Source organism: Hyaena hyaena, unplaced genomic scaffold (genome assembly GCF_003009895.1).
Source record: "Hyaena hyaena isolate Hyena2069 unplaced genomic scaffold, ASM300989v1 scaffold_823, whole genome shotgun sequence".
Lineage (NCBI taxonomy): Eukaryota > Metazoa > Chordata > Mammalia > Carnivora > Hyaenidae > Hyaena > Hyaena hyaena.
This window is the reverse complement of record NW_024081456.1, coordinates 288,441-315,490: the sequence shown is the minus strand read 5'-3', so window position 1 is coordinate 315,490 and position 27,050 is coordinate 288,441. Positions and strand designations below refer to the sequence as shown.

The window sequence follows — 27,050 nt, the reverse complement described above, 5'->3', positions numbered from 1 at the left end:
GCGGGCGGACGGACCGACAGACGGGCTGACGGTGGAAGGTGGGCGGCGGACAGCGTACGGGGACAGGCGCAGGGCGGCGCGAGCGTGGGCTGTGCGGCCCCCGGCCCTCGGCGACCCCGGCCCCATGGCCGGCCCGGCCCCGCCCGCCGCTGACGAGCTGCCCGGCCCGGCCCGGCGCCTCTACTCCAGGTAGGCTGGGTCGGCGGGGTCCTGCGGGGACGTGCGGGGACCGGCGGACGGGCGGGACCGGCGGCTGGAGGCGGGAGGCCCAGAACAAAGGCTGCGGCAGGCGCGCAACGTGGCGGGGACGCGCCCTCCCTGCGGGCTGGCGGTCGTGGAGGCGCGGGGGGAGGAAGGGGTGCTGGGATGGGGGGCGCCCGGGGTGGGGGGGTGCGAGGAAGGAGGGGATACAAGGTGGGGGGACCACCCGGGGTGGGGGAGGGGATGCAGAGGTAGGGGGCGCACCCCCCTGGCGAGTGCGGGGGAGGAGGAGGTGAAGGGGTGGGGGACCCCGGGGGTGGGGGAGGGCATGCGGGCATGGGGGTCCACCGAGGCCTTGTGCCCATTGGAGTCCAGGATTAGCGGGTGGTCAGGGTGGTGGGCTGGGCTGCTGCTTGCTGGCCCCCCCACGGCCCTGGGACAGAGCCTGGGAGACCCCCGGCTTCTTTGGCAGCTGTGCTCCCCCCTCCCCCCCAACAGCTGGGCCGCCTGGCACAGCAGGTGTGTGGCACTTCCAAGCCTGGCACCACCTCCCCTCGGCCAGGGTCTGGGCTCTCGGGAGGCAGCATGGCTGAAGGGACCAGGCTTTGTCATGGGTGGGGCCCTGTTCCCCGTGGACCCACACGAGTCTGTGTTCAGGGGATCGCAGGCCCGAACCCGGGCTGCAGCGCCAGCCAGGTGGGTGTGTGGCGGCCTGAGAAGACACCTGCCTCTGGGCAGATTCCTGGATGATGCCAGCACCCCGTGCTCTGTGCTTCATGCTCTCGTCACGGATGATGGGGCGGCCCTGCCCACCTGCCCTGCATGCCTGCTTGGTGACTGTCGGGGGTGGTCCACAAGTGATGCCATGTGCCCGACCCGGGTGGGCCCAGGGTCCTCCTAGGGGAACAGACTGCCAGTGGGCACAGGTGCCCAGGACAGCAGTGCTGGGCAGGGGCCACTGGTTGGCCACAACCCCCAGAGGCAGGCCTGGCTGCCTCCAGGGGACCTGACAGGTCCCCAGCTTGGCCGGACATGATTATCACGCAGGCCTGGCAGCGTCCCCAGCTGCGGGGCCCTCCAGGGGTCCAGCCCTGCCCGAGAGGATTCTCCAGCCCCGGCTGGGCGGTGCGTCAGCAGCAGGCCTCTGTGGGCACCACCCCCCACGTGCAGTAGGAGGCCCTGGCAGTGGGGGGGGGGGGCTCCCAGCTCCTCCCACCTCAGTCTCTGTGCCACTGATCAGAGACACAGCCCCCATTGTGTGGTCCCAGGACTGAGTGCTGCCCCCCCACCCCCACCCCGGCCTGGCTCCTGGGCCCCACATAGGGGGAGGGGTGCGCGGATGGGTTTGCTGGCAGCTGCTGCTGGAGGCCTGCCCCGGGGGATCCCTTCCGTGGCACCCCGGTGGGAACGGCAGGGGTTGATCTGGAGGCTCCTGGCTGTGTGTGCGTGTGTGCGTGGGCATGTGTGTGGACGCGCGTGTGTCAGGGGTAGCTTTAGTTCTGGAGCCCTTGCGCCGCTGAGTATTGGGGTCCGTAAGGGGCTAGGCCGCGTCCGCAGTCTCGTTGGGGGTCTGGGGTACGGGCTGGTGCTGTGACATGCCAGGCAGGACGCTGGCCCAAGGGAGTGCGGCAGGGACCGAGCTCAGAGGGGATGCCGGGAGAGGCCCCGGGCCCAGCCTGGCATCCTGGCGAGCCAAGACCTGCGTTGAGCTCGAAGGGGCAAGCCCAGCACAGACCTGGGGTGCACAGCCACCGGCGCTCCGGCGGCGCCCGCGAGGAGGCCCTCAGGGAGTATGTGCAGCCGCGGGCAGGGCTGGTGGCGCTCAGAGCTGGCTCTCGGAGGTTGGCGGGAAGGGAGGGAGTGGGGGAGCCGGGAGGGGGGCATCTGACAGGTGGGTGCTGCTGGCTGGAGAGGAGGGTCGGGTGGCGGCACCTTTGGGCAGACAGGGTTGTCTACCTCCTTGACTCGGGCCGGGGAAGCCCACCTGTGGCAGCCCGGAACGTGGGGGCCCCGTGACAGCATCAGCTTGGTTGGAGCACTTTGCAGACGGCTGAGTGGGGGGGCCTCCAGCTCAGGCCCAGCCCGCCCCCAGGGGCTCCCCTGCCCATGCCAGTTTCCCGCCCAGTGCCGAGAGTTCAGTTCTTTTTTTTTCTTTTTTTAATGTTTATTTGTTTTCGAGAGAGAGAGAGAGACAGAGAGAGAGAGTGAGTGGGGGAGGGGCAGAGAGAGAGAGAGGGAGACACAGAATCTGAAGCAGCTCCAGGCTCTGAGCTGTCAGCAGAGCCCGATGCAGGGCTCAAACCCAAGAATTGTGAGGTCATGACCTGAGCTGAAGTCCGATGCTTGACCAACTGAGACACCCGGGTGCCCCACAAAAGCAGTTCAGTTCTTATAAAGTGGGGTTCAGGGAGAAATGGGCTTGGGCCCGGGAGGGCCTGAGCGTGACTGTGCTTCTGAGCCCAGCACGTCCCCACGCAGGGCGCTGGGAGGGGCCGGGTCAGGGAGGCAGAGGAGGATGGGGACGATCACGCTCAGCGCTGGGCCCACTTGCCTGGGGCAGGGATTCTGGCGCAAGGGCCTGGGGGATGGGGTGCAGGGGAGGGGCAGGTGGCCAAAAGGCCCCTAAAAATGGGGAAGCCAAGGGTGGCCCTCTCCCTGTCCCCCTCAGGCCAGCAGCTGAGTGCTCCGGGAACTGGGAAGGGGAGAGGGGCGGTGAGCACCCCCACTGTGGGGCGACCTGTTAGAGGTGTGCCCCAGGCATGAGGCACGTGGCAGGCGCACCCTCAGGAGTGGGCTGGGCACCCAGACCGCACCGCCCTGCCGCCCACCTGTCCCTACCAGCTCCTTCCCCGGGTGCCCCTGGGCACTGGCCCCGGCAGGGTCTCTGGGGAATAATGGCCGGGCCCCAGTGCTCCCTGGGAGCACAACCTCAGGTGCTTTCCTGAGCCTGGTGCCCCTCCGCCGGCAATTCTGGTTCCCACCATGCTGCCCACCCTGTGCTGTCCCCAAATCTCCTTGTTGAAGGGAGTCAGTGTGGCTTTGCTTTGGGGGCAACAGGAGGGGTGGGCGGGGGCCCCGGGGCCTCTGCGCAGTGACCCAGACTGTGGGTGACATCCCTGGAGAAGGAAGACGGTGACTTATTTAGCAGCAAATGGGGCTCAGGGGACACAGCGCCCCGTTAGCCATGTGCAGCGGGTGCCGGGGCCTGGCCTGGGGACCAGCCGCGGTGGCCAGCACCGGAGAGCCCCACAGAGTCAGAGAGGCGGGGACAGGAGCCCCCGTGGAGAGCAGGGCAGTTTGGTCTGGGTGCGGCTGGGCTGGTGGCTTCTCCTGGGGTGCTGTCTCGGATGCCCAGGCGAGGCTGGGGGTGTGGTCACCATGCGGTGGCTGGAACAGCAAGGCTGGCCCCCCAGGGAGTCGATACCTTTATTAACCGGTAAGCCGGTGGGCAGGCGGTGGGAGCCTGGGGGACAGAACCCGCTTCCCGGCCACTGTGGTTGTCCACTGGGAAGGTTGGCCTGGTGGGCCTTGAAAGGAAGGGTACACAGGGTGGTCGCGGCATCAGAGTGGCTCGGTGCAGGGGGTGGTGGCCCCATCTGGGCGGGCAGGACCCCCACAGGCTGGTCCCAGAGGGGTGGGGTCTGGTCTCTCCTGGGGAGGCTCGAGGCCACAGGTTGACAATGAAGCCTCTGTTCCCAGGTGGGAGGGGTCCGGGTGGCGAGGCTGCTGGGGAGCTGAGAGCACGGCCCTGGGGCCCTGGACTCTGGCCAGCCCCGCCTGGAGCCCCTGACAGTGGGGTTCTGGTGGCCCTTGAGGGGGACAGGCTGTCCAGAGGCCCCAGGCAGCCCTGCAGGGTGGATGTGTCGGTTGGGGGCGGGAAGGCCAGCTTGGCAGGTGGTGTTGGGGGGCAGAGCTCTGGGGTCCTCTACCCTGAGCAGGGAGGTGCGCCTGGCCAGGCCTGCAGGGCTCGGGAGACAGGAGAGGGTGGCCTGCATTCAGGGGGCCCCTGCGGTGGTTCTGAGGGGGTGCGGCTTGGGGGTCCAGTTTGTTCATAAGGTAAGGGTGAGGAGGAGGTGATCCAGGCCCTGCCCCGTGCCCCTCAGCTGAGCTGTCCGAGGCATGGACAGGTGGCAGCTCACCACCTGGACGCTCGTGCGTGCGGGCAGGCGGCTAGGCCCCTGTACCCGCCTCTGTCGTCACCTGCCCGGCTCCTCCCAAGACTCCGCCTGCCTGAGTGGGCAGGGCCTGCGGGGCCCACAGGCTGGCGCTGGCCTTGGGGTCTTATATCTGGATGGCCTTTGCCCTGGGCCCCTCACACTCCTCGTCTTCTCGGACTCCAGGTGGTTTTAGGGAGCAAGGCCCTCCCTGGCTCCCCAGTTCCCTCTGACCCCAGAGCCACCCCCCCCCCCCCCACCGTCTTCCCAGGGCCTAGAGCCTCACAGCCTTGGACCCTCTGCCTCCCTGAAGCCCGTTGCTGAGCGGGGCAGGGGGTCTGGAAGCAAGAGTCTCCCCGCCACCCGCCGGCCCATCCAGGCCCTGCCCTGCTTGCTGACGCTGCTGATCCTCGGCTCTGAGCTGCCCTGATCCCTTGATCCATCTCAGCCCCCAAGAGGCCCCAGACGACCTGCCCAAGAACCCAGGGTCTCCTGGAACTTAGGACGCCGGAGCCTTTAGCCCACCACTCTGGGGTGGGGGTGGGGGGCAGGGAGCCACGAGCCCGGTGTGTCCCCAGCACCAACGGCCAAGGTGGGGTGGGATTTGGCCAGCCAGGAGGGAAGCCTGGTGCCCCGCGATGCCGGCTGCCTCCGCGGAGGGCCAGCCTGTGGCCCTGAGCTTGGCAGAGAAGGCCGTGTGCAAAGTGGTGTACGGAGCCCCCCGCCCCCGCCCACTGCTGCTGCCCGTGGGCCTGGAGCTATGGCTGTATGTGGAGAAGATGCGTCACCTGCAGAGGAAGAGGTGCGGTGGGGGGGAGGGGAGTGGGGGGCGCACCTGGGTGATGGGCGGTGCCTGGGGGGGCTGGGGTCCAGATGTGGTGCGAGGTTCTTGGGGTAAGTGGAGGGGGCGGGGCTTCCAGCCCTGGACGCCTGCCTGGTGCCTCTCCAGGGGGCCTCCTCCCGTTCTGGGGCCCGGGCCAGACCCCCCCCATCTGTGATTTGGGTTGGCCGCGCTGGACACCTCATCAGTGAACCCCTCACCTCTTTGGCTTTGGGCCCCAGGCCCTTCCCACACCAGAGGCCTCCTTCGAGGTGGTGGTGATGCCCATCTCTAGCTAGGCAGGGACACCAGGGTGGGGGAGGCCGCGCCCCGAGTCCTATCTGTCAGAGCCAGCGGGGCGGGCTTGGCTCTGGAAACACCAATGTCCCAGACCCACGCCCCAGTCCTCCCAAGTCATCAGGGCGGAGAGGTCAGTTCTGGGTGTCAGACGGTGGGGTGTGCGGCCCTGGCCGTGGGAGAGGGCTGCCGGGAGGCATCTGGAAGCCTTTCTGGGCGTCATGGGTAGGAGGCCGACGTTCTGGCACCCCGCTCTCTGGGAGGCCACGCAGGCTCTGCCTGGATCTGGGGGAGGCAGGGCGGTGCTGGGGTCCTAGAGCCCACCTTCCCAGGAGGCGCGGCCCCCACCTTGGGGTCGAGGTTGGGGGCGGGCTTTGCATCAAGGGCATGTTTGGTGAGAGTGGTTGAGAAGCAGCACCCTGGATAAAACCTGTTGGTGTGTCGAGGGCTCTGTGTGTTGTGCCCCAGGAACGGCCGGTCGCTGCCGGACCCTAACAAGGCAGAGAGGGGGCAAGGGCCTGGGGACCCATGCGCTGTTTTGCTGTGGACACTTTCAGTTACCCTGTGGGCTTTCCACGGACTCTGGGGACCTGGGTTGGCCCTCGGCCGCGCAGACCACGTCTCCCACTTTTCCAGGGGTGTGAGTATGGTCACTGGGCTCTTCCCACCACCTGCCGGGGGCCCCCCCCTCCAGCTTGGGGCCCCGCTACCCCCGTCCCCACGGCATCTGTGTGCTGTGTCGTCCGCTGACTGCTCTCCCGCCCTAGGGCAGGGCAGCGGGCCAGGCCTTGAGCCTGGAGCTCACAGGACCGGCTGGAATAGGGTGGAAGAGGAGGCTGAGGTTCTGAGCGATGAAGTGTCCTACCCAGGAGCCCCCAGCAGGGAGGGCCAGAACCAGGGCCAGCCTGAGTGACCGCCAGACACGAGGCTCCCCTGACAGCCGTGTCCTGAGGGCAGCTTGCCAAAGGTCATGGGGCCCCCAGTGAACAGGGCCCAGGGTAGCAGCTGGGGGGCCCAGACCCCACCTCGGGGGCTAGCAGGGCCCAAGGGTAAGGGACGGCTTCTCTGAAGCCCCTGCCCAGAGGCGGAGGCACGAAGGGGCGGCCCAGCCTCCAGCCAGGGCGTTGGTGTTCGTGTGGGGCCCTGGGCCCGTGGACTTGGGCTGGGTTCATGGGCAGGAGGCTGGAGCAGTGTCCCAGGGGTCGGGTCTACCCTGGGACACGGTTCTGTCCCACGCGCCCGCAGTAGCGCCGGGGGCGTAGGGGGAGCAGCTGTCCGTCAGGCCGTCATGGCCAGCAGCTGGACGCTTCTCAGCTCTGGGGGCTGGCTGACCCTCAGCCGTGACCCTGGAGAGAGGGTGGTGGAGCGTGGGGGGCCCCTCGAGGATGGGGGACAGGGAAGGGCTAGGGTCAGGTCCTGCCCGTGTGGCCCTGCCTGGCTCCCTGAACCTCTCTGAGCCTCGGTCGGCCTTGGTGAGGAAGGCGGGCTGTCGCGGGCCACTGCAGCTGCTCTGGGGGGTGGACATGGCCCCAGGCCCCTGGGGGGTCCCTGCCCCGGCGGCTGAGCCTTGAGGGGAGGCTGTGTTTGGAGCTTGGCCGTCGTGGGCTGAGGGTCACGGACTCGTGCGTTTGCCCGGTGCCCCTGAGCCCTGATGGTGGGGGTGTGCCGGGAGGGGTGGGCACAGGTGAGCGCCACACCGTCAGCCCCTGCCCCTGCTTCTGGGCATCTCTCCCGAGATGCGGACGTCTGTGTGCACAGGCGTGGCCTCGCCCGAGACGACGGAGGAGCACGGGGCCCCTGCCTGACCGCGTGAGGGCCAGGCTGTGGCTTCTTGTCTCTGCCCAGGATGGAGGCCTCGTGTCTGGAGCTGGCCCTGGAGGGCGAGCGCCTCTGCAAGGCCGGGGATTTCAAGGCGGGCGCGGCCTTCTTTGAGGCGGCAGTGCAGGTGGGCACCGAGGACCTGAAGACGCTGAGCGCCATCTACAGCCAGCTGGGCAATGCCTACTTCTACCTGAAGGAGTACGCCCGGGCGCTGGAGTACCACAGGCATGACCTGCTGCTGGCCCGGTGAGTGCGCGGCCGCATGGAGGGGCAGTCACAGCGGGAGTGGGGTGCTGGGTGCCCCTGACCCGCAGGTGCCCCGACCTGGGAGAGGGCGGGCTCCTGGGACGTGCCCCCAGGGGCGTGTGTGTCTGCATGCCGGTGCGCGTGGGTGTGGCCTGGTGTCCTGAGTGTGCCCCTGAGCACGTGTGCCTGTCTCAGGGACTGAGGGGGCCCCCACTTGTGTAGGAACACGCAGGAGCACGTCTCCCCTCTGGCCTCCAGACCTTCCCTGAGCTGCTCTGGTCCCTGAATACCCTTCCTTCATTGCCCATCAGCAGCTGGACCCCCCAACCCGGGTGGGGGCGGAGCTTCTCGGGGCTCCTCCCCAGCCCCGCCCACTGGCCCCTGCCCGGCCAGCGAGCCCCAGTGTCCTTACACCTGGCCAGTGTGTCGACAGTTATTCACATTGCCGGGCCACCCAGCTCTCCTGGTCTCCATCTGGGCGTCTCTCTGAGCCCCAACAGCCACGGGCGGGGCCCAGCAGAGAAGTGACCCCCAGCTAGGCTCCTTGCCCCCGGGCTGCCCAAGGGTACCTCACCTGCCATAGGCGAGACCCCTGCCCAGCATGGCCCCAATTGGCCCAGGCTGGTCCTGCCGGCCCTCGCCCGGGTTCCTGGCTGGGCTCAGCGTCCCACCCGCCCTTGGCCAGGCTCCTCACCCCTTCCTGCCCTCCAGGACCATCGGTGACCGCATGGGGGAGGCCAAGGCCAGTGGGAACCTGGGCAACACACTCAAGGTCCTCGGCCGCTTCGACGAGGCTGTCGTGTGCTGCCAGCGGCACCTGGACATCGCCCAGGAGCAGGGGGACAAGGTAGGTCAGCGCTCCCGGGCTGAGGCCTGGCCCCCCATCTTCCAGTGGGCTCTCCCTCTCACTGAGCTCCCCCAAATCTGCCAACAGCCCTGGTCGCTCCTTCCGGGTTCCGGAGGGACGCTGGGTAGCGTAGCAGCTGGAGTAGAGCAGCCAGGGACCCCGCCCCTCACCGGACACTTGACCCTCCTGCTCTGTGTGTGACCTTCCCCCCCACGGCCCCGTAAGGGAAGCACCCCCGCTTCCCTCACAGGCCCGGAAACAAGATGACTTGCCCCCGGTCACAGCTCAAGGTGTCTGGGCCTGGCCGAGAGCGCCTCCCTTCCCCCCTGCATCCGAGAGGGGCCAGGCCTGTTCCCTAGGAGGCGGCATTCGCCTGCCCTGTGCCCGGAGAGTGGCAACCACGTGCAGGCACGCCCCCACCCCTTCTTGGGGTGCCGGGCCTACTCCCACATCTGCACTTGGTGATGGCCCCCCTTCAGGTCCTTGCCTTTGGGGAGCTGCAGGCACGGTGGTCCGGGGCCAGTGGGCTTCTTGGGGGCCGTGTCTGTAGAGGTTCAACCTCGGTGCCACCCTCAGGTCGGGGAGGCCAGGGCGCTGTACAACATTGGCAACGTGTACCACGCCAAGGGCAAGCAGCTGTCCTGGAACGCCGCGCAGGACCCCGGGCACCTGCCGCCCCACGTCCGGGAGCCTCTGCGCAGAGCCTCCGAGTTCTATGAGTGAGTGGGGCAGGCGGGGGCCCCGACGGGTGGGGGCGGGGTCTGGCCGGAGCGCTTTCTGAGCCACTGCGGTGGGTGTGCGACCCCGACACGGAGCACCCACTTCCGGCCCCATCACCTCTCTGCAGACCCCCGCATGGCGATGGCCAGGCCGGCTCCCCTTCACCACCCCGCCCGCCCCCGCCTTCAGGCCCTCGGGGCTTCCTGCACATAAGTCCCACATAGCAGCGCAGAGAAGCAGGGAAACTGCCGAGCAAAAGCCATGTGTGGCGTTTAGAAAACGTGTGGCTGGAAATAGGGCCGGGGCGTTGGGCCGAGCCTCCCTGTGGGGGAGCCCTGGCGCAGGAGGACGGAGGCTGCACCTGAAACCAGAGTGTGGGGCGGGGGAGCCCCTGACCTGAGCCTTGGAGCTCCAACAGCACCCCCTTCTAGTGGCTCCAGGGCCAGAGGGGTCCCAAGCCGCCCTCTTTCTGGGGCACGTCCCAGCGGGAGCCGAGCAGAGGCTGCCTGCTCATTGCCTGCTAGCCGAGCGGGTGGGTCACAGGCCCCTGCCTCCCTTGTGCCAAGAGGCCCCCGGCTCAGACAGATGCAACCCCCAGGAGGAATCTGTCCCTCGTGAAGGAGCTGGGTGACCGGGCGGCCCAGGGCAGGGCCTACGGCAATCTGGGCAACACGCACTACCTGCTGGGGAGCTTCATGGAGGCCACGACCTTCCATAAGGAGGTGAATGCACTGTGGGGCGGTGGGGGGCGGGCAGCGGCCTTGAGTTGTCTGGGCCTGGCGCAGGGTCCCAGGCTGCTCTCTCCGGACATGCAGCTTCGGGCTGGCCACGCTGGGCGGGGAGGCCGCACCTGCCATCCACATCGGGTCCCGGGGCTGCTCCGTGACCACCCAGGCCTCCGGTCTATGTCCTCAGCGCCTGGCCATCGCTAAGGAATTTGGAGACAAGGCGGCCGAGAGGAGGGCATACAGCAACCTGGGCAACGCCCACATCTTCCTGGGGCGCTTTGATGTGGCCGCTGAGTACTACAAGTAGGCAGGCCCACCCGCCCCGCCCCGCCCCTGCCCGGCCCCATCCGCCCAGCTGGAGGGAGGGGGCCACCTGGACCCCAGCCCAAGCTCAGGACGAGAGCCTGACCTCCCAGCCTCCTCAGGGGCCAGACGGGGGTGGGAGGTTCTGGGCCATCCCGGAAGGGCAGACTGACAAACCCGGGTCCTGGGGCTGCCGGGGACAGGAAGGACTACGGTGCCCTTTACTTGGTAAGTGCGGCCAGAAGCCACTCTGTGCCAGGAGCACAGCTAACCTCAGCTGAGGGCCTCCCAGGAGCCGTTATTGGGGGAACCCCAGAGTGGTCTTTGCTCCCCACAGTCTCTCTGGGCTGTGGGGATAATCATTTGCATACGGACCCAGAGGGTGCAGAGCATGGGCTCCGGGGGGTCCCTGGCTTGTGCCGGGATGTTCTGTGAGCCAGCTGTCTCCCGGCTTGAGGAGCAGAGCAGCGACCACCAGGCACAGATCGGGTGTTCAGCGCCAGGTCCCGTGCGTCAGGCGCCCAAGCTGGGGTGTGCTGCGCCCCCCATCCTCCCTGCAGGGCAGAGGCTCCGGGTGGTGAGGTGACTGGCCAGTGCGTCCGGCCGTGGCCAGACTGCAGAGAAACCCCGGTGGGATCCCGGGGCTGGAAGTCTGTGAGCAGGCAGACTGCTTCCCCCTCACCGAGCCCCCCGCCCCGGCAAGGGCTCCTGGAACCCTCCTTGTGGGGGCTGACCCTCCCCCTCTCTCAGGAAGACGCTGCAGCTGTCCCGGCAGCTCAAGGACCAGGCGGTGGAGGCGCAGGCCTGCTACAGCCTGGGCAACACCTACACGCTGCTTCAGGACTATGAGCGCGCAGCCGAGTACCACCTACGGCACCTGCTTATCGCCCAGGAGCTGGCCGACAGGTGCGCCCTGGGGACCGTGGAGGGCTGGGCAGGCCCCGAGGGCTCCGGATGGGCCCCGTGGGCCAAGCCGCAAGCTGCTTACAGCAAGGCCCTGGCCTGCCGCTGACCGCGAAGTGACTCTGAGCAGGGCGGCCTGCCTGGGCCTCAGCCTCCCTCCATCGTTGGGCCACACTGCCCGCTAAGTGGGACCAGGCGAAACTGAGTGGATGCTGAGCCGGCCGCTGTGGCACCAGCTGGTTGGGGGTGGCCCCCTTGAGCCTCCCCATGTCTGCGTGACATCAGTGCCTGAGGAGACACAGGACTGAGATGCACAGCTGCACACACGGGTGTGGGGTGGGCCATGGCTGGGGCAGGGGTCTCGAAGTGACCAGCACTCAGCACTTGCTCTTGTGGGTGACGAAGGTGTTTCGGTGATGGCTGTGGATTATAAGCACACACTGCCACGCACTGAGCAGTTCTTAATCGGTTAAACTTACATTTTGTGATTTTCACCTGAGTTGAAAGATTAATGATGCAAGGGACTGCTCCACACCCTAGGATGGAGGGAGCTGGGGGGGGGAGGGGGAGGGAGGTGAGCCCAGGGGTGAGCCCATCACCAGCCACTAGGGGGCGAGTGAGGCCTCGGAGGGTGGAGGGAACCACAGGGGTGAGCACCTCACCGGCCACTAGGGGGCGAGCGAGGCCCCTCGGGCTGTGCTCCCGCCCGGATGGGCCTGGCTGCCTGGGGGCTGCAGACGGGACTTGGTTTCCCTCCCTGGCAGGGTGGGAGAGGGCCGGGCATGCTGGAGCTTGGGGAATGCCTACGTGTCCATGGGGAGCCCGGCGCAGGCCCTGACTTTTGCCAAGAAGCACCTGGAGATCTCCCAGGAGGTAAGCCAGGGAGGTCTGCCCTCCCCTCCCAGCCCCTGACCGCTGCCCCAGCTGGCTCTGGAGGCCCCCCAGGTGCTGCCCAGGCCGCTTCCAACTGGACCGGGAGTCTCTGTGCGCCCTGGGCTCTAGCCTGGCCTGCCCCTCTGTCCTCTCTAGGCTGTCCGTGTGCACTGGGCGGGGGCCCACCCACCCTCCTGCCTTCAGATGCTTGGTGGCTGCTTATCTGCTGTAGCCAGGGGTGAGGGGGAGGGGAGTGGGGCCTGCTTTCCACATGGAGTGTTAGCGTTCCTTGTGGGCAGGGCACAGCCAGCTTCTGTCCCCGATGGGACTGGGCCCGGCCGAGGTGGGAATGACCTACCACAGGCTGCTCTGGGGGGCTCTTGCCCTGGAGCCTTCAGCTGGACACCTTCCTGGGGACTGTAGATGGGGTCTTTGAGACCCTCCTACGGTGGTCAGGGTAGCCCAGAGCCGAGCATCACAGGTGACCTCCAGCCCCCTGGTTTCTAGCCTGCCTTCCTCTTACCTTCACCCCATCCTTCTCCTTGGCCGCAGCGGCATGGCCCCCTCCCTCCAGCACATGCCCAGCACCTGCCCAGACCCACCACGGCCCCTGTGTGTTGTGGGTGAGACCCACAGGGGACCCCTGCCCCAGGTGGTGGGGCAGGGCGGGGAGGTTTGGGCCAGGAGAGCCCCCCCCTCCTCATCGGGGCCACCAGCGGGGCCGGCCCCCAGCCCCCTGAGCATAGGCAGGGGCACGCCAGGGGCCTGCGTTCCAGTTGAGGTCCAGCCCCGCCCCGCTCAGCCTTTGGCTTGCCCCGCGCGATGCACTTCACTTCTCTGCGACGGGTCCTCCTGTTGAGCCTCTGCTCTGAGCTGGGGGTGCTGAGGGGTACACGCGGGGCTCTAAGGGCCGAGGAAGGACCTGGACCAGGCCCCCTGCCCTTGGGAGTACGCTCAGGACGGAGGGCCCTATGGGGCACAGGGCTGGCTGCTGAAGGCCCCAGCGTTCTGCGGTGTCAAGGGCGCCATCTGGGACAAACAGCAGACTGCACCCCTGGGGCACAGGGAGGCCCAGGGCTCAGTGACTGTCCCTGGGAGTCCCCCAGCCCTCCTGCCCACCAGCCTGGCCCTGCTTGGCTACAGATCGGGGACCGCAACGGGGAGCTCACAGCCCGCATGAACGTGGCGCAGCTGCAGCTGGTGCTGGGCCGGCTGAGCAGCCCAGCGGCCACGGAGAAGCCGGACCTGGCTGGCTACGAGGCCCAGGGTGAGTTCCTGGGCTGGGTGGGCAGGGGTGAGGTGGGAGAGCCACCCGGGGTGTGTGGGGTGTGGGTCGTGCTTGGACCCTGGGACAGTGCCAGGCTTCTGGGTGCTCTGCCAGGAGGTGGGCTCTGCCCCCAGGAAAACTAGCAGGGCTGCCCGGTGAGGGTGGCGGGCCCTGGTCCCGGGGGTCTGTCTGCACCACCTCTCTGCCCTGCCCTGGAGCTCCCGGGGCCGTGGGAGGTGACTGAGTGTCCAGGGTGCTTGGAGCACAGATGGGGGGCCCTGCTTCCCCAGGTCAAGTTAGGAATCTGGAGATTGGAAAGCATGGGGTATTCAGGAACAGGGATGGTGTGGGGGAAGGTGCGTCCTGAACGGGAAGCCTTTAGGCCAGTGCTTCACGGTCTCTGGGGCAGCAAGGGCCTGAAGTCACCCTGAGCCCCCCAGGTTTATCACCTGGCCAGCAGGAGGAGGAGGAGGAGGAGAGGGGCACTGGGAGGCGGAGTCAGCCAGCGATGTTGAGCCGTGCTCGGGGTGCTAATCAGGTGAGGCCCTGGGATCTCAGTCCCAGGCTGCCTGTAGCCCCATACGGGTCAACATCACTAGGCACCCAGGGGCAAAATGTTCCTTGCAGAGCAAATAGATAAATGGGGGGAGGGGGTACCCTGAGCTGGCTTTGCCAGTGGCTGCAGGCGGGTGTGGAGTAGGCTCTGGGCAGGGGGCTAGCTGCCCCCTTCCCACCTGCACAAACCCCAGCCTGGGGGAGTCTGGCCCTAACACCCTCATGGCTGTGTTCCTCAGGGCTACTCAACCTGCCCCAGCCCGGAGCCCATCAGGCCTGCGGAGAATGAGGCCCCGGGAAGTGGCCCCTGGCCTCAGTGGGGGGGGGAGGGGGGTGCCGGGGTTTCTAACGATGCCTGTCCTGAGCAATGGGAGGCATGTGTCCCCCCCACTTGGGCTGAGATGGAAGTGTGGGTGCAAAGGTTTCTGGGACTCCCAGCCACCCTTGTTTTGGGGTGCTGTGGCTGCAGGGGGTGGGATGGAGGAGGGCTCCCTCTCTGCCCCCCACCCTGCTCCAGGATGTACAAGATGGTAGCTACCCTTTGGGCAGGGGTTTTCTGAGGGGTGGGCAACTCTGTTTGGAGCCCCTGGCCCTGCGAGGCCACCCTCTGAGACACCCAGAAGTGGGTGGGGGCAGGGCTGGGCCCAGAGGGCTTCTGGAAAGTCTCCCGGGGGGGCGTGGCCAGTTCCAGGTTCTCCGGCCATTTTCCGTTTTCTCCAAGCTGAGGAAAGGGGGGCACGTCACGGGTGGAGGGCTGGGCTGTGCTGGGAACAAGGCAGCTTCTGTCCTCCCCATGCCGGCCCCGCGGCTCTGCCCTGTGTCCAGACCCTTCCCAGCCAGGGCCCCCGGAAGCTCCCTCCCTGCCAGGCTGCCAGCGCTGGGCCACCAGCCGATGCTGGGCAGTGGCCTTTCTCCAGAGCAGCCTGCTCTGGCCCGTGGAGGCAGGTGTGAGGCCCCAGGCCCTGGGATGCGGCTGCTGAGTCTGGGCAGCTGTGGAGGAACCCCCCACTGCGGTGAGTGTAGGGGGCCAGTGCCCGGTGGACGGGGCTCCCCTGGAGTCTCCTTCAGGGGCCGCATTATTCACCCACTTTTGTCCACTGCACACTGAGTGTGGGTGCTGGCCTGGAAACTGCCCATCGGGGGTGGGGATGCTGCCCTTGTGTGTGTAGAGCCTGGCAGTTTGCTGGGGGAGGGTTGAAGGGGGACCAGATAAGCGCCTGGAAGGGTGTGAACCCAGCCTGGGATCTGGAGCCCAGGGAGGATGCCATAGGCTGCTTCGGGGAGGAGAGAAGCCTGGGGCAGGGGCGTGGCCCGCGGGGGCGTGTCTGTGGTGGGCGTGTCTGTGGGGGCGTGGCCCGCGGCTGGCTCCTGGAGGGAGGCCAGGACCCAGGGGGCTTTTCTCTCCTGATAGAAACAAGGGCCCTTTATGCAGTCTGCCTGCAGCCCCCACCCCAGCATAGGCCCCAGGTCGAGTCTGGGTGGGCAGGGGGAACCTCCCTGTCACTGCTTCCTGGGCCTGGGTCAGGCCTCCCAGGCCCCCAGGTGTCCCAAGCCCTGTTGAAGCCAGGCTCAGGGCACACCGACAGGTCCCGCAGAGGTAGCCAGGGATGATGAGTGTGTGGCAGACAATGGTAAACAAATAAATAAGGCTCGGAAATGAAGAAGGGCTTGCGGAGAAAGAAACGCCGTCCGGCTGGGTGGGAGTGACACGGGTATGCGTGGAGGCCGCTGTCTCCCTCGGCTCGGCCTCGGACACCACACACTGGCAGCTACAAAAACGGATGTTTTTTCCCTGCGGATCCGGAGGCTGTGGGCCTGAGAGCCGGGTGCCAGCGTGGCGGGTCCTGGTGACGGCCCCCTTCCCAGCACGCAGACGGGGTGCTGGCTGTGCGGTTGGAGGGGGCGCCTCAGTGTCTTCTCATAAGGGCCCAGCACCATCAGCGGAGCCCTCACCCCCTTGGCCAACCCTAATCACCTCTTCAGGCCCCACTTGCTGATGCCATCATGTTGGGGTTGGGGTCTTCAGCGTGGAATTCGGGGGACATAAATGTTTGGCCCATAGCAGTGACATCTGTACAAAGACTAAAAGGGAAGGAGGGTGCGAGCCTGAGCCTAAATGGAGGAGAGCCACGCAAAGGCCCTAAGGCCTGGGGAAGGCTGGCTAGGAGGAGCACGGGGTGGGGGTTGGGGGAGCCTCTCCCCCTGTGCAAGCCCCTCCCCATGCCAGGGGGCCCTGCTGAGTGAGCTGGGTGACGATCTCACCCAGGCCCTGGGCGTCCCTGTGGCCCCCAGCATGTATAAGGGACAAAGAGAGCAGGGAGGCAGGTGGGGGGGGTGACACTCAGGTCCCAGCAAGGTGAGGAGGTGAGGAGGCGTCAGATTCTGGATCTGGTTTGAAGGCGGAGCTGCCAGGAGTTTGGAGGTTGAGATGGAAGGCGGGAAGGAGCTGGGGGAGGGGGGACACGGCCTAGCAGCTAGAAGGCAGAGTTAGGAGGCTGAGCGGGGCAGCTGTGTGCTGGAGGGGGGGATGGGGCCGGGCCAGCCTGGTGGGGGTAGAAATGATGCTGGTCAGACTCAGGCGGGAGTGGGGTGGTGCTCAGGGAACTTTCCAGACCTTCCCCTCTGGGGTGGGCGGAGCGGGAAGCCCGCCAGCGTGGCTCTGGTCTGAACGCCCCAGTGCTTGCAGCCCACTCCACACAGAGGGTGCATTTACCGGGCCGGGAGGGGATCCACCCTGGAGCTGGACACAAGCCGTGTCTCAGAGGAGCACTGCAGCCGCCGCGGTGGCCTGGGCTTGCCGGTCCAGCCAGGCGGGCCCCAGCAGACGGAGTGGGGAAGTCAAGTCAGACCCCCAGGGTGTCAGGGGGTGGCCGAGAAAGGGGCCTCCTGCCAGCCCATGGCGGGAGATGGAGCCGGGTTTTTGCTGGCTGTGGTGAGTAAAGGGCCATGCACAGAGGCCTGTCGGTCCGGACAGGGCCACTCAGCTGTCCCCTCTGATACTCCCCAGGCTAGGCAGCCCCCGGACACTGTGGTGTTGGAATGACCCCATGGTCCCTTCAGAGCTGCCTGTCTAATCTGGCACGGGGATGGGCAGTGGGGGCCCTGCCCCTCTCGGGGCCTCACAACACGGGGTCAGGCTGTGTGCCCAGGCTCTGGCTCCGTGCCTGTGGCCAGGGGCTATTTTCAGGGGGCCGAGGCAGACCCAGTGCAGACCATGTGGCCAAAGGGGGGTGAGGATGGGGCCCTGCTGGGGGAGGGCGGGACCTGTGGAGCTGCCTTAACGCTTCCAGGAGCTGCCTGGTGTCCCCTCCCCGGACTCCCGGGACAGCAGCCACAGAAGCCCCTCCTCTAAGATCACTGCTTTTCCACCACAGCCTCTGGAGAGTAGCGAGCAGCTGCCCACATGGTCTCCTACGGAGGGTGCTGGACACCGGCCCCGTTCCCGGAATCCCTGGGCATCTGGTTCCGGCGGGTCTGCACGCCTGACCTCCTGAACCGGCCCCTCTTCGGGGACTGTGTCTTGGGCAGTGGGTGTGGGCTCAGAACCGGGGCCCGGGGTGGGGGCGCGGGCTGTGCTGAGGGGCCCCTGCCTGGCCTCACTGCCGCTGGGGGGGCACATGCCCCATGCCGTCTGCTGCGGGCATCACCAGTGGGACCCAGGGCCAGGGTGGCCTTCCCCGTGATGTGGGTGTCCACATATGCCAGGCGCCACAGGTGCTCCCCATGGGCTCCTCTGTGCTGCCTACGACATGCCTGCGGGCTCGACCTGACGGCGGCACTGCGCTTGAGGGAGGGTGATGGGTGCAGGGTCCAGTGCTGCCAAGACGTGACCCCTGGGGCATCGGGCCAGGCTAGAGGCCTTGCTCGCTTCACCCAGCCTCACGCGGCCCCCCAGTTGGACGAGGGGCCCCTGGGGTGCCCGGGTGGAGCCCAGTACATGCCTGCAGGTGGAGGGCGCTCAGCACCCCGGGCTGCCCGTGTGCATGCAGGGTGAGTGGTGAAGGGAGTCCTGTAAGAGCAGGCATGGGGGCAGCTGGGCGGGATCTGAGGCTCCATCTGCACGGAGCTAGGAGGAACATTCCAGGAGAGGAAACCGTGAACTAAGGCAGGTGGGAAGCCCCACGCGGGCGGGGTCAGAGGTCCTAGACCTGACGGGGAGCAGCACAGCCAGCCCCCTGCCGGCCCCCCCGACCCCCATCTCCACGCCTGGCTGTCGTCGCTGGGGCGCACCAGGTCACGCAGACCCTCTATTTGCTTCCTGGGGGCCATGAGGTTGGCGGTTCGTCTGCGGGCCCCAGGGCGCACCGGCCTGGCCCCGGGCAGCTCTTGGTGGGGGGTCGGCACTGGGCTGACCGGGCCCCTGCCTTCCAGGTGCCAGGCCCAAGAGGACGCAGAGGCTGAGTGCCGAGACCTGGGGCCTGCTCAGGCTCCCCCTGGAGCGGGTGAGTGCGGCTGAGGGCGGCGGCCGGGGCCCTTGGGAGCCGGGTGTGGGCAGCAGGGCGATGAGGCGGGTGTAGTGGGTGCTGGACTCTCCCACCCCAGCTTCCGTCTGTACCCCGTCGTCGCCATGGGGGACAGCACACTCTCTCTGCAGCCCGAGACCCTGGACTGGCCATCTGCCCCCAGAGAGGCCCCCACCAGGCCCTGCTTCCTCCCACTTCACCCCGGGGTCTCGCCAGCCATGTCTGCCCCGGGGACAAGCCACAGTCCTCACACACTGCAGGCCCCCAAGCCCCCAGCCCACCACAGTCCCCAGTGTCCCAGCCATTCCCCTGGCCCGTCTGCTCCCTGTCCACTGAGACTGCCCCATGGGGAAGCAGAGCTGTTACTGGGTGGGGGGGCTCTGGGCCCACTCTGTGCCTGCCGGAGGTGGGTGCTCTGCAGCCCTGCGGGAGTGAGCTCCCCTCTCTGAGCTTCTGGCTCCCAGGGGTGCACTGGGTTTCCTTGCGGGTGCCCTTGGGGAGGTCTGTGGTGGGACAAGGCTCAAGGCTGCTCAGTGGGGGGGTCAGCCTCCTTGCCTCAGGCCCTCTTCCCCCTCCCTGAGGCACCTTGTTGCCCGGGTGTGCCTGGGAGACAGGGCCACTGCAGCCACCAGCCCCCCCCCCCCCACTCCTGCTCAGGGTCCTGGGGTGGGAGCATCGGTTGGGGATGGCCGGCAGCCCCCACCCATGCCTGGCCTTTCTCCCCCTCCCCAGGAGCAGAATGGAGACAGCCACCAGGTGGGGGAGTGGCGGGGGCCGGGCAGGGACATGCTCCCTCTTCCCGTGAGGAGCAGGAAGTACCAGGAGGGGCTGGAGACTGCTGAGAGGCCCCGCGAGGGCGGCCACTCCCCGCTGGACAGCGCGGACGTCCGGGTGCAGGTGCCTCGCACGGTAGGCGACCTCTGCTTGGGCGCCATCCCGAGCTGCCGATCTGGGCCACCCCCGGGGGCAGAGGCCGTGGCCGTGTTCTGCCCCAGGGCCTGGTGGGCACAGCGCCTATCGACGGCGCGGGACACTCAGTGCAGAGCGCGCCCTGCCAGCCGCGTCCGGCCTCTGCACGGCCCTGGCCACTGAGGAGCTGGACAGGAGGCCTTGTGGATGGGGCTCTGGAGGATGGGCTTGGGGGATGGCCCGGCCAGCAGCCCTGCCCCGGGTGCACAGCAGACAGAGCCGGACAGACTGATAGATGGGGTGTGGGGGGACGGCTGATGGGCGGGTGGTCAGACAGATGGGGACAGAGGGAAGGGGCCTCTGCTGCCTGGCAGGGGTCTCACTGTGTCCCGGAGGCCGGGCTGGCCTGTCTGGGCTGTTGGAAGCTGATCGGGGTCAGGGTCGCACAGGCCACAAAGCCCCGCGAGCCCAGGTTCAGCAGTCGGCCCCTCCCCACGTGCGGAACGCCTGGGTCTAAAGCTCTGGGAGTCAGTCTAAAAATAATTTCCTCTGAGGGCTTAATCAGCACCTTCCCAGCCTTTGAGGGGCGTGGGCGCCGCGCTGGTATTCTTAGCCACAGATGGTGGCTTTGCACCGTCTTTCCCACGGGCCTAGGGGGCCTCTGCCGACCCCACTCGACCCCGGCACTGCCCGCCAGCCAGTCTGTCCGTAGGGTGAGAGGTGAGGGTAGGGGCCACTACTCAGGCCAGACACTGCCCACACCCTGTGTTTGGGGCCCCCAGCGCATGGGGACTTGGTGTGACTGGGTGTGGTCGAGACTGGGCTGGCCCTGAAGGTCGGGGTCCATCCAGAAAGGGCCTGGCAGGGGAGGACCCCCAGGTCCCAGGGAGCCGCGGTGGGCTTTGGAACAGGACAGCCTTCTCCACGGGGTTCCCTGGCCCTAGTCGCGTCCCTGTCGCTGCTGGCAGGGGCCAGTGGGGGGGCTTCTACCAAACAGAAACTGTAGCCAGTGCTCATCAGCCATAAGAGGGGAAACTGAGGCACAGGGCAGCAAAGAAGCTACCCTGAGGGCACCCAGCTAGGAATGGCGGAGCTGGGCTCCCAAGGCCACGGTCGGCTCCTGGGAACCCTGCTCATCCCCTCTGAGAAGGTAGCTCGGCTTTGGCCGTGGGGGCGCCTCTAGAGGGAATTCCCATCAGTGCTAAGCCTGGCCCCAGGGGGAGGCCCGGACCCACACCTCTCCCTGCCCTGCAGCCAGAACTGCTGGTGGGCCCTTCCGGGGGCTCCGAGCGCTTCCGCAGGAAGCGGGACAGAGAGGGCCCCGGGGGCTCCCCCTCCCCCCTTCTGCCCTCGCCCCCAGCCAGTTTCCCCACATACCCCAGGGCTGGCCCCCACTGGGCCTGGGCAGGCCAGAGGCCAAGACTCCACAGACCTCCCTGTGCAGGGAGGGGACCCTGCAGGGAGCTGTTGGTGGGGGGGGGGCGGGGGGCTGGGGATGGCCGCCAGGTCCCTGGGAAAGTGCAGCATCCCAGCGGCTCCCTGCTGGCCTCAGTAGCCTGGGGAGTCAGGGCCCAAGAAAGAGGCTGACTCGGCTTCCTTTCAGAGCTGGGCCTCCGTCAGCAGGAGGATGGCTTTCCAGATAGGCTCTGTCCCTGTCCCACTTGGCCCTCTGGCGTGACCACTCCCCACCCCCACTGGCAGCCCAAGCCGGATCCCTCTGTGTCTGCAGCTCACGCGTGTGTGTGTGTGTGTGTGTGTGTGTGTGTGTGTGTGTGTGTGTGTGTGTTTGTGTGCGGGAGCGGCCGAGGGAGCAAGTGAGTAAGTGAGTGCAGGGGGGGAGGGGCAGGGACGGCCCTCCGCCGGGTCCTATTTAAGTGCGGGGCGCCACATAGCGGAGCACCCACAGTGCATAGCGTTTGGCGTCTGGTTGCTGCTGCTGGACGGAGCTGCGTGCCCAGCGTGAGTGTGGGGTCCCTGGCACGGGGTGGCGCAGGGAGCACAGGGGCCGTGCCAAGCAGGATGGGGGCAGAGTGGAGGTCTCCTGGGCTGGCATCTCTGTACCCGTCCAGCCACCTCCCCTGCCCTGCGGGGCCTGGGAGCTCAGGAGCCCCAACCAGCAGGCTGGGGGGCTGGAGAGGGGCAGCCCTGGCCCTGGGGGGGCAGGGGTTTGCGAGACCTGGGCTGGCACTCCAGCGGGAGGGGCTCAGAGACCCTGGGACAGAAGGAGCCAGAGGTGGGGGGGCAGAGGAGAGGTTGGGGGCATGTCCTGTTAGCACCCAGGGCGCCATCCTAACTGAGGGGCGGGGCCTCCTGCTGTTTGCAGCCTCACCCCGTGCACCTGTGGCCTCAGCCCCAAACCCCCCAAACAAGGGAAGCGCCAGCCCTTCACAGGTGGCCGGGACGGCTCTGCCGTGGGGGCGTCTCTGGATGGCCCTGAAGGGCCCTGTCAGCCCAGCGCTGGCTGCTGTGGTGGGGGGACTCTGAGAAGCCTCTGGGCAGAACCCCCCCCTGCTTCAGGTGTGCACGGAGCCCCGAGCTCGGCGCACGGGCGGTTGGAGGAGCACTGGCGGCCCGTGTGTCTGGAGGAGGGGCCCCAGGGCTACGCCCTCCGGCCCACAGTCCACCTGTGGCGAGATGCCAGGGTGGGGGGCCAGGAGCAGCGACTGTCCCCCGCGGTGGGCTGGTGCTGTGCTTCCCTCCCCCCCCGGCTGAGTCTGGGGCCCCGAGCGACCTTCCGGGGGAGGCCCCTGTGTGGCCCCCACCAGCTTGATGCTGGGCCCCCGCCATCCTGCCTGAACTTCCCCCAGGAGGCCCTGACCAAGTGCAGCCCCCTGACCGGGGCCCCAACTCGAGCCCTCGGCGCCTTGCGTTCTGGGCCCTGGGCCGGGGTGCAGCAGAGCGGAGCCCCGAGTTGGCATCTTGACCTACCCCAGCCTTGGCGCTGGGCCTGTCCTGCTCGGACAGGAGGGGCAGGGGGCCCTGGGGGCCCGGGGGGGGTCTCTGTCCTCTGAGCTGCCACCTGCTGCAGGCCTCACGCCCAGGACCACCCGCTCGGCTGCCCCTCCCGGCCCCCGTCGCCCCGCAACCTGAGCCCAGCGCCGGGTACCGCTCACTGTACCCGGGAGCCCGGGCTGCTCGCGGGGTCCCCAGGCGGCCCCTTGCTGGGCGTGCAAGCTCCCCCGCTCTGTGTCAGCAGCGGCTGGTGAGGGCTCGTCAGGAATCCTTGGAGCGAACCAGCACCCGCTAGGGGCCGTCTCTGCCGTGCGGTCTCTGCACGGGCCCAGCTCTGAGGGGGCCTCCAGGAGGCCACCAGCCAGCGAGAGTGGACAGGCCAGGGCTGGGCAGGGGGCGCTGGCATCAGAGAGGAGGTGGGGGCGGCACCCTTCTGCAGCCAAGGTGGCCTCCCGAAGCCACCCCATCCACGCATCAGCGCTCAGGACCAGACGTGGGGAGGCTGGTGGGGAGGGGGGTCCTGCCCTTGGTGGGGGCCCCGAGACACCAGTGCCTCCAGCCTCCTGTCGTATGGACGTGTAAGCCGAGGCTCAGCGTGGGAGGGGGTTGCCCAAGGCAGGCCCAGTGGCCTGGTCTCCCGCTTCTCACTGCCCCCTCCCTGCTCCCATCAGCAGGTCGCCCCAGGGTCAGCCCTTCTGCCTGCCGCCCAGAGACCCTGTGCTCCCAGCATGTCCAGGCTCTGCCCCCAGCCATCCAGAGCAGATCCTGGGCACCTTGGCCAGTACACAGAGGGTGCTTTAGCCTGAACACCCCACATGTCTGCTGCCCTCTGGGCCTGCCCACTCATCTAGGACTCAGACCCCAGAAGGGGTGGGGCTAGAGTGGAACACAGCAGGCCTCACCTCCCCTAACTCTCGCTCCTTGCCTTTGGTGACACGACCTGATGTTGCTGGCACCTCTGGGTCTCCCATCACTGCTGCCAGGGCCCTGGTACATACCCGTGTGATATACAGACTGGCCAGTGAGGCTCCCTGCCTACCAAGGGCCTAGTCATTCACTCACTCGCTCATTCATTCGTCCATTCAGCAGACACTGGGGAGTGCTGTGCTGGGTGCCAGAGCCCCAGAGGTGTGGGCGGTGGGGGAGCTCACTGCAGGGGCTGCCATAGCGTGTGGTCGTCTCACTGGGCAGGGGAGGGGGGGCGCTGCTGGGGTAGGGGGTGGATGGCCGTGTCCTGTCTGGGAGGATGGCAGAGGCTGGGCAGGTGGGGTGAGGGTCCCAACCTTGTCCCAGGCTGAGCGGCTGGGGTCGGGGGGCCAGGCCAGAGCCGGCGCTGACTGCCCCTGCCCCCCAGAGCGTCCCTCGGGCCCCGTCCTCTGACGAGGAGTGCTTCTTCGACCTGCTGAGCAAGTTCCAGAGCAGTCGCATGGACGACCAGCGCTGTCCCCTGGAGGAGGGTCAGCCTGGCGCTGCCGAGGCCACCGCCGCCCCCAGCCTGGAGGACAGGGTCGGTGAGTGCCCCCCACAGAGCTCGGGTCCTCGAGGGGTGCTGGGCCAGGCTGGGCCGCCTCCCTCCACCGCCTCCACCCCCTCCCCCCACCCCGCCTCCAGCCCTTGCTCCCGAGGGGCGGGCGCACCAGCTGCAAAAGTGCCTCTTGTCACCGTGAGCCCCTCAGCCCCCGCTCGACCGGGGCTGCACCCCGGGAAGCGTGTCATCATCCCCGCCCCCCGGAACACCGTGTCAGCGCATCTCCGTCTCCGAGCGGGCGTGGGAAGCGAGGCTTTCCTCCCCGCACCTCCTAGAAGCCCCCGGAGGCGGGTGTGGGGCTAACGGCAGAGGCAGCTGGGAGTAGCCGGGGCCCCGGGTCAGTGGTGCCGGGAGCCCCGCGTGCCCAGGAGTGTGGTGGGCAGGGCCGGGCTCAGGCCTGACCCACCTCGCGGGGTCCCCGTCCCCGCGCCTTGTCCCCCACAGCCCGGCCCTCGCTGACGGCCTCCCCGCAGACAGAGGAGTTCTTCGACCTCATCGCCAGCTCGCAGAGCCGCCGGCTGGACGACCAGCGCGCCAGCGTGGGCAGCCTGCCCGGCCTGCGCATCACCCACAACAACCTGGGCCACCTGCGTGCTGACGGGGACCCACAGGAGCCCGGGGACGAGTTCTTCAACATGCTCGTCAAGTGCCAGGTGGGCCTGCGGTCGGGGGAGGCTGGGGGTGCTCGCGCACCTGCCCCCCCCAGCCCCGAGGTTGCACAGGGTCCCTCTGCCCCCGTCTCTGGCGGGGGCTCCTCCCACTGCGAGCGGGCTCTGGTCCTTCCATCTCGGGCTGGATCGGAACCGAGTGTCTGTGAGCGCTCAGACCTGAGGCCCCTCCTGGGACCCCCCGAAGGCCACCCCGGACATCCTCAGCTAGACGCCCCTCACAGTACAGAAGCTATAGCTGGGGGGGCACCGGGTCCCCGAGCCCCGGTGGGGAGGGCAGGAGGGCTCTCACCATTGTGGGGTCCGGTCACCTGCCCGGTGTCAGGAACCCCATGACATGGCTGCAGGAAGGGCAGCCGTGTGGCCCGTGGGCTGGTGCGGTTTCCAGATGTGACGTTCATTCCCACAGAGCAGAGGAAAGCGTGGCCCCAGGCGAGTCCGAAAAGCCTCAAAACCGGCCCCTACAGAGAACCCCCGAGCCCCCCGCCCATATGCCCGCACGCTCCAACAGCTGCACCGGCTGCCGGCCTTTCTGTTCCAGACCCTCCAGAGAAGCCCAAATGCCTCCTCGGCCCCACGCCAGCCCCAGCCCCTCTGCACATCGGGTGCCAGGAGCCCCTGGTCCTGCCCCCGGGGCTTCTGAATGCCCCACTGTCGGGGGCCCCGGGAGCCCCCTGCCCCGAGTCTGGTGGGTGTGGTCAGTCGTCTCCCCCTGGGTGGCCTGGGGAGAGGCTCCTTACTCCTGGGACCAGACGGTACAGGTGCACAGAGTGCGGCCCGAGGCGGCCTCATTGGCCCCCCTGAGCCGGCCTTGCTGCTGAGCAGCCCCTGCCTGGGAACGGTCCCCGAGACCACCGACCGCTGGCCCAGCTGCTAGGACGGGCCCTCCGAGGCCTGGGGAGGCCGCCAACCGCCGCGTCTGTGTCTGCCCAGTCCTCTAGGATCGACGACCAGCGCTGCCCGCCTCCTGACGTGCTGCCCCGCGGCCCCACCATGCCTGACGAGGACTTCTTCAGCCTCATCCAGAGGGTGCAGGCCAAGCGGATGGACGAGCAGCGGGTGGACCTCGCCGGGAGCCCGGAGCAGGAGGCGGGTGGGAGACCCGAGCTGCCGCAGCAGTGCCAGCCTGGCACCAGCTAAGGCCTCACCCCTGTGGCCAGGCTGGCCCCACCCCCGCTCCTAGCCTCCGGGCGGGGGAGGGGGACAGGGGCAAGGCTCACAGTCATCTGTCCAGAAGCCCCTTCCTCTGCAGGCCGTGGCTGAGCACAGGCTCAGAGTCCTCCGGCCCTTTCCACTGTGGCAGATGCTGGGCTCGCAGCCCCCACATCGGCCCCTCCCAGGGTGGCGGCCTCAGGCTAGGGCTGCCCTGGCGGGTGGGTGTGCTCCTGTCCCAGAGCAGCGCCCGGGTGGTACACGGCCTCCTGCGGGGCTGCCCGCCCTCTCCCCGCCCCAGGCCCGTCCTCTCCCCGCCCGCCCTCTCCCTGCCCCAGGCCGGCCCTCTCCCCGCCTGCCTTCTCCCTGCCCCAGGCCTGATCCTCTCCCTGCCCCAGGCCTGCTCTGCAGTTTGTTGGGTCCAAACCCTCCCTGGCCTCCCCCCGCCCTGCCCAGCTCCGTACTGCCTGGCAAATGTGAAGACCCTGTTGCCTCCCTTCGGCCCCCAAGGCCGTCCTGGAGTCTCTTCTATGGGGCCCACCGGTGACATGGACGTTTCTGTCCTCCCAGGGGTGGCCCCAGGGATGACGGGGCAGACGTGTTTGCCCCCCGTCTCAGCCTCTCGGCCACAGGGAGGGTCCCCTCCTGGCCCATCGGCCCTCGCACTTCCCTTGGGCTGGAGGAGGTGCTAGGTGGTTTCCGAAAGCCTGGAGCCTGATGAGGGCTTGGAGGAGGGCCAGGTGCCCCCACGCAGAGCCGCTGGGCCCTGATATTTCAGCCCCCCCCCCCCAGCAGGCACCCAGTCCTGGGCAGGCAGGGGAGTGGGTGGGTGGGGATGGGCTGTGACACCCCTCATCTCCAAGCTCCGAAGCCTGGGACAGAGCGGGCCTGGTTCTGGAATGCCAGCCGTGGCGAGGTCGGGACCTGGACCACAGCAAGGCGGAGGGCCCGCAGCGAAAGCTGGGGGTGCAGATCGGCCCGACCCTGGGCGCCCGGATGAACACCCAGCCCGCACTGCGCCCTAAGCTGGGAAGATGACACCACTGCCTTCTCTGGGGCGGGTCCGGCCCCACATACCCAGGCCCGGCCACGGGACTGTGTAGGAGACAGGTCCCGCAGAGGGGTGTGGCCGTCGCTCTGGTGCAGGCCCCCGCCCGGGCTCACCGCCAGCCCCTCTGGAGAGCCCCTGGCTCCTCACCACAGCCCCGTGGCCCAAGGGTGCGAGGTGGCCGTGTCCGCCTCAGCCGATGCCCCAGCTGGGCTCCTCCGTCTTTCTCCGAGGCCCTCCCGGCACGGGGAGGCCACCCCGCAATACGGCCTGGGGGCCCTGGGCTCTGTGCAACGATGCTCTGAAGGGTGTGGGTGGGAGCCCGGGTCGGGGGTCCGATGCCGGAACACGGGCCCCTCGGGCCCCCACATACTTGAATGTACAAGCGTATTTATCGCTCACACGTGTTTGCCCTGTCGTCAGTGGGTCCTTTCCAGCCCAAGAGGTACATTGTTTTTTGTTTTTCCCAAAAATATAAAGTCTGCCAAGTGAATGCTGTCCGCGTCAGGATTACTGCTAAGGGCGCGGGGATGCTGGTCCTTTGGGAGTCCTCAGGGGACTGACCTTACCTGGGGAAGCAAGGCCACCGCGGGGC

At 68.0% G+C, this 27,050-nt stretch overlaps 1 protein-coding gene across 3 annotated transcripts; it reads left to right on the top strand.

Annotated features, from left to right (window-relative positions):
- Positions 1-26,948, top strand: GPSM1 (G protein signaling modulator 1). Of its 3 annotated transcripts, none has more exons than XM_039219643.1 (14): positions 1-189; positions 7,318-7,539; positions 8,251-8,386; positions 8,963-9,105; positions 9,705-9,828; positions 10,022-10,137; positions 10,888-11,043; positions 11,805-11,913; positions 13,057-13,180; positions 18,107-18,177; positions 18,931-19,107; positions 23,414-23,570; positions 24,032-24,240; positions 25,189-26,948. In XM_039219643.1, exons 1-14 carry the CDS (start codon positions 125-127, stop codon positions 25,393-25,395), a joined length of 2,016 nt encoding a protein of 671 aa, XP_039075574.1. In that variant the 5' UTR covers positions 1-124; the 3' UTR covers positions 25,396-26,948. The 3 variants fall into 3 exon arrangements, with proteins under 3 accessions (XP_039075574.1, XP_039075573.1, XP_039075575.1); XM_039219642.1 differs by lacking the exon at positions 1-189 and adding an exon at positions 4,994-5,157; XM_039219644.1 differs by lacking the exons at positions 1-189; positions 7,318-7,539; positions 8,251-8,386; ... (4 more) ...; positions 11,805-11,913; positions 13,057-13,180 and adding an exon at positions 14,676-14,748.
- The last annotated feature ends 102 nt before the right edge of the window (positions 26,949-27,050 follow it).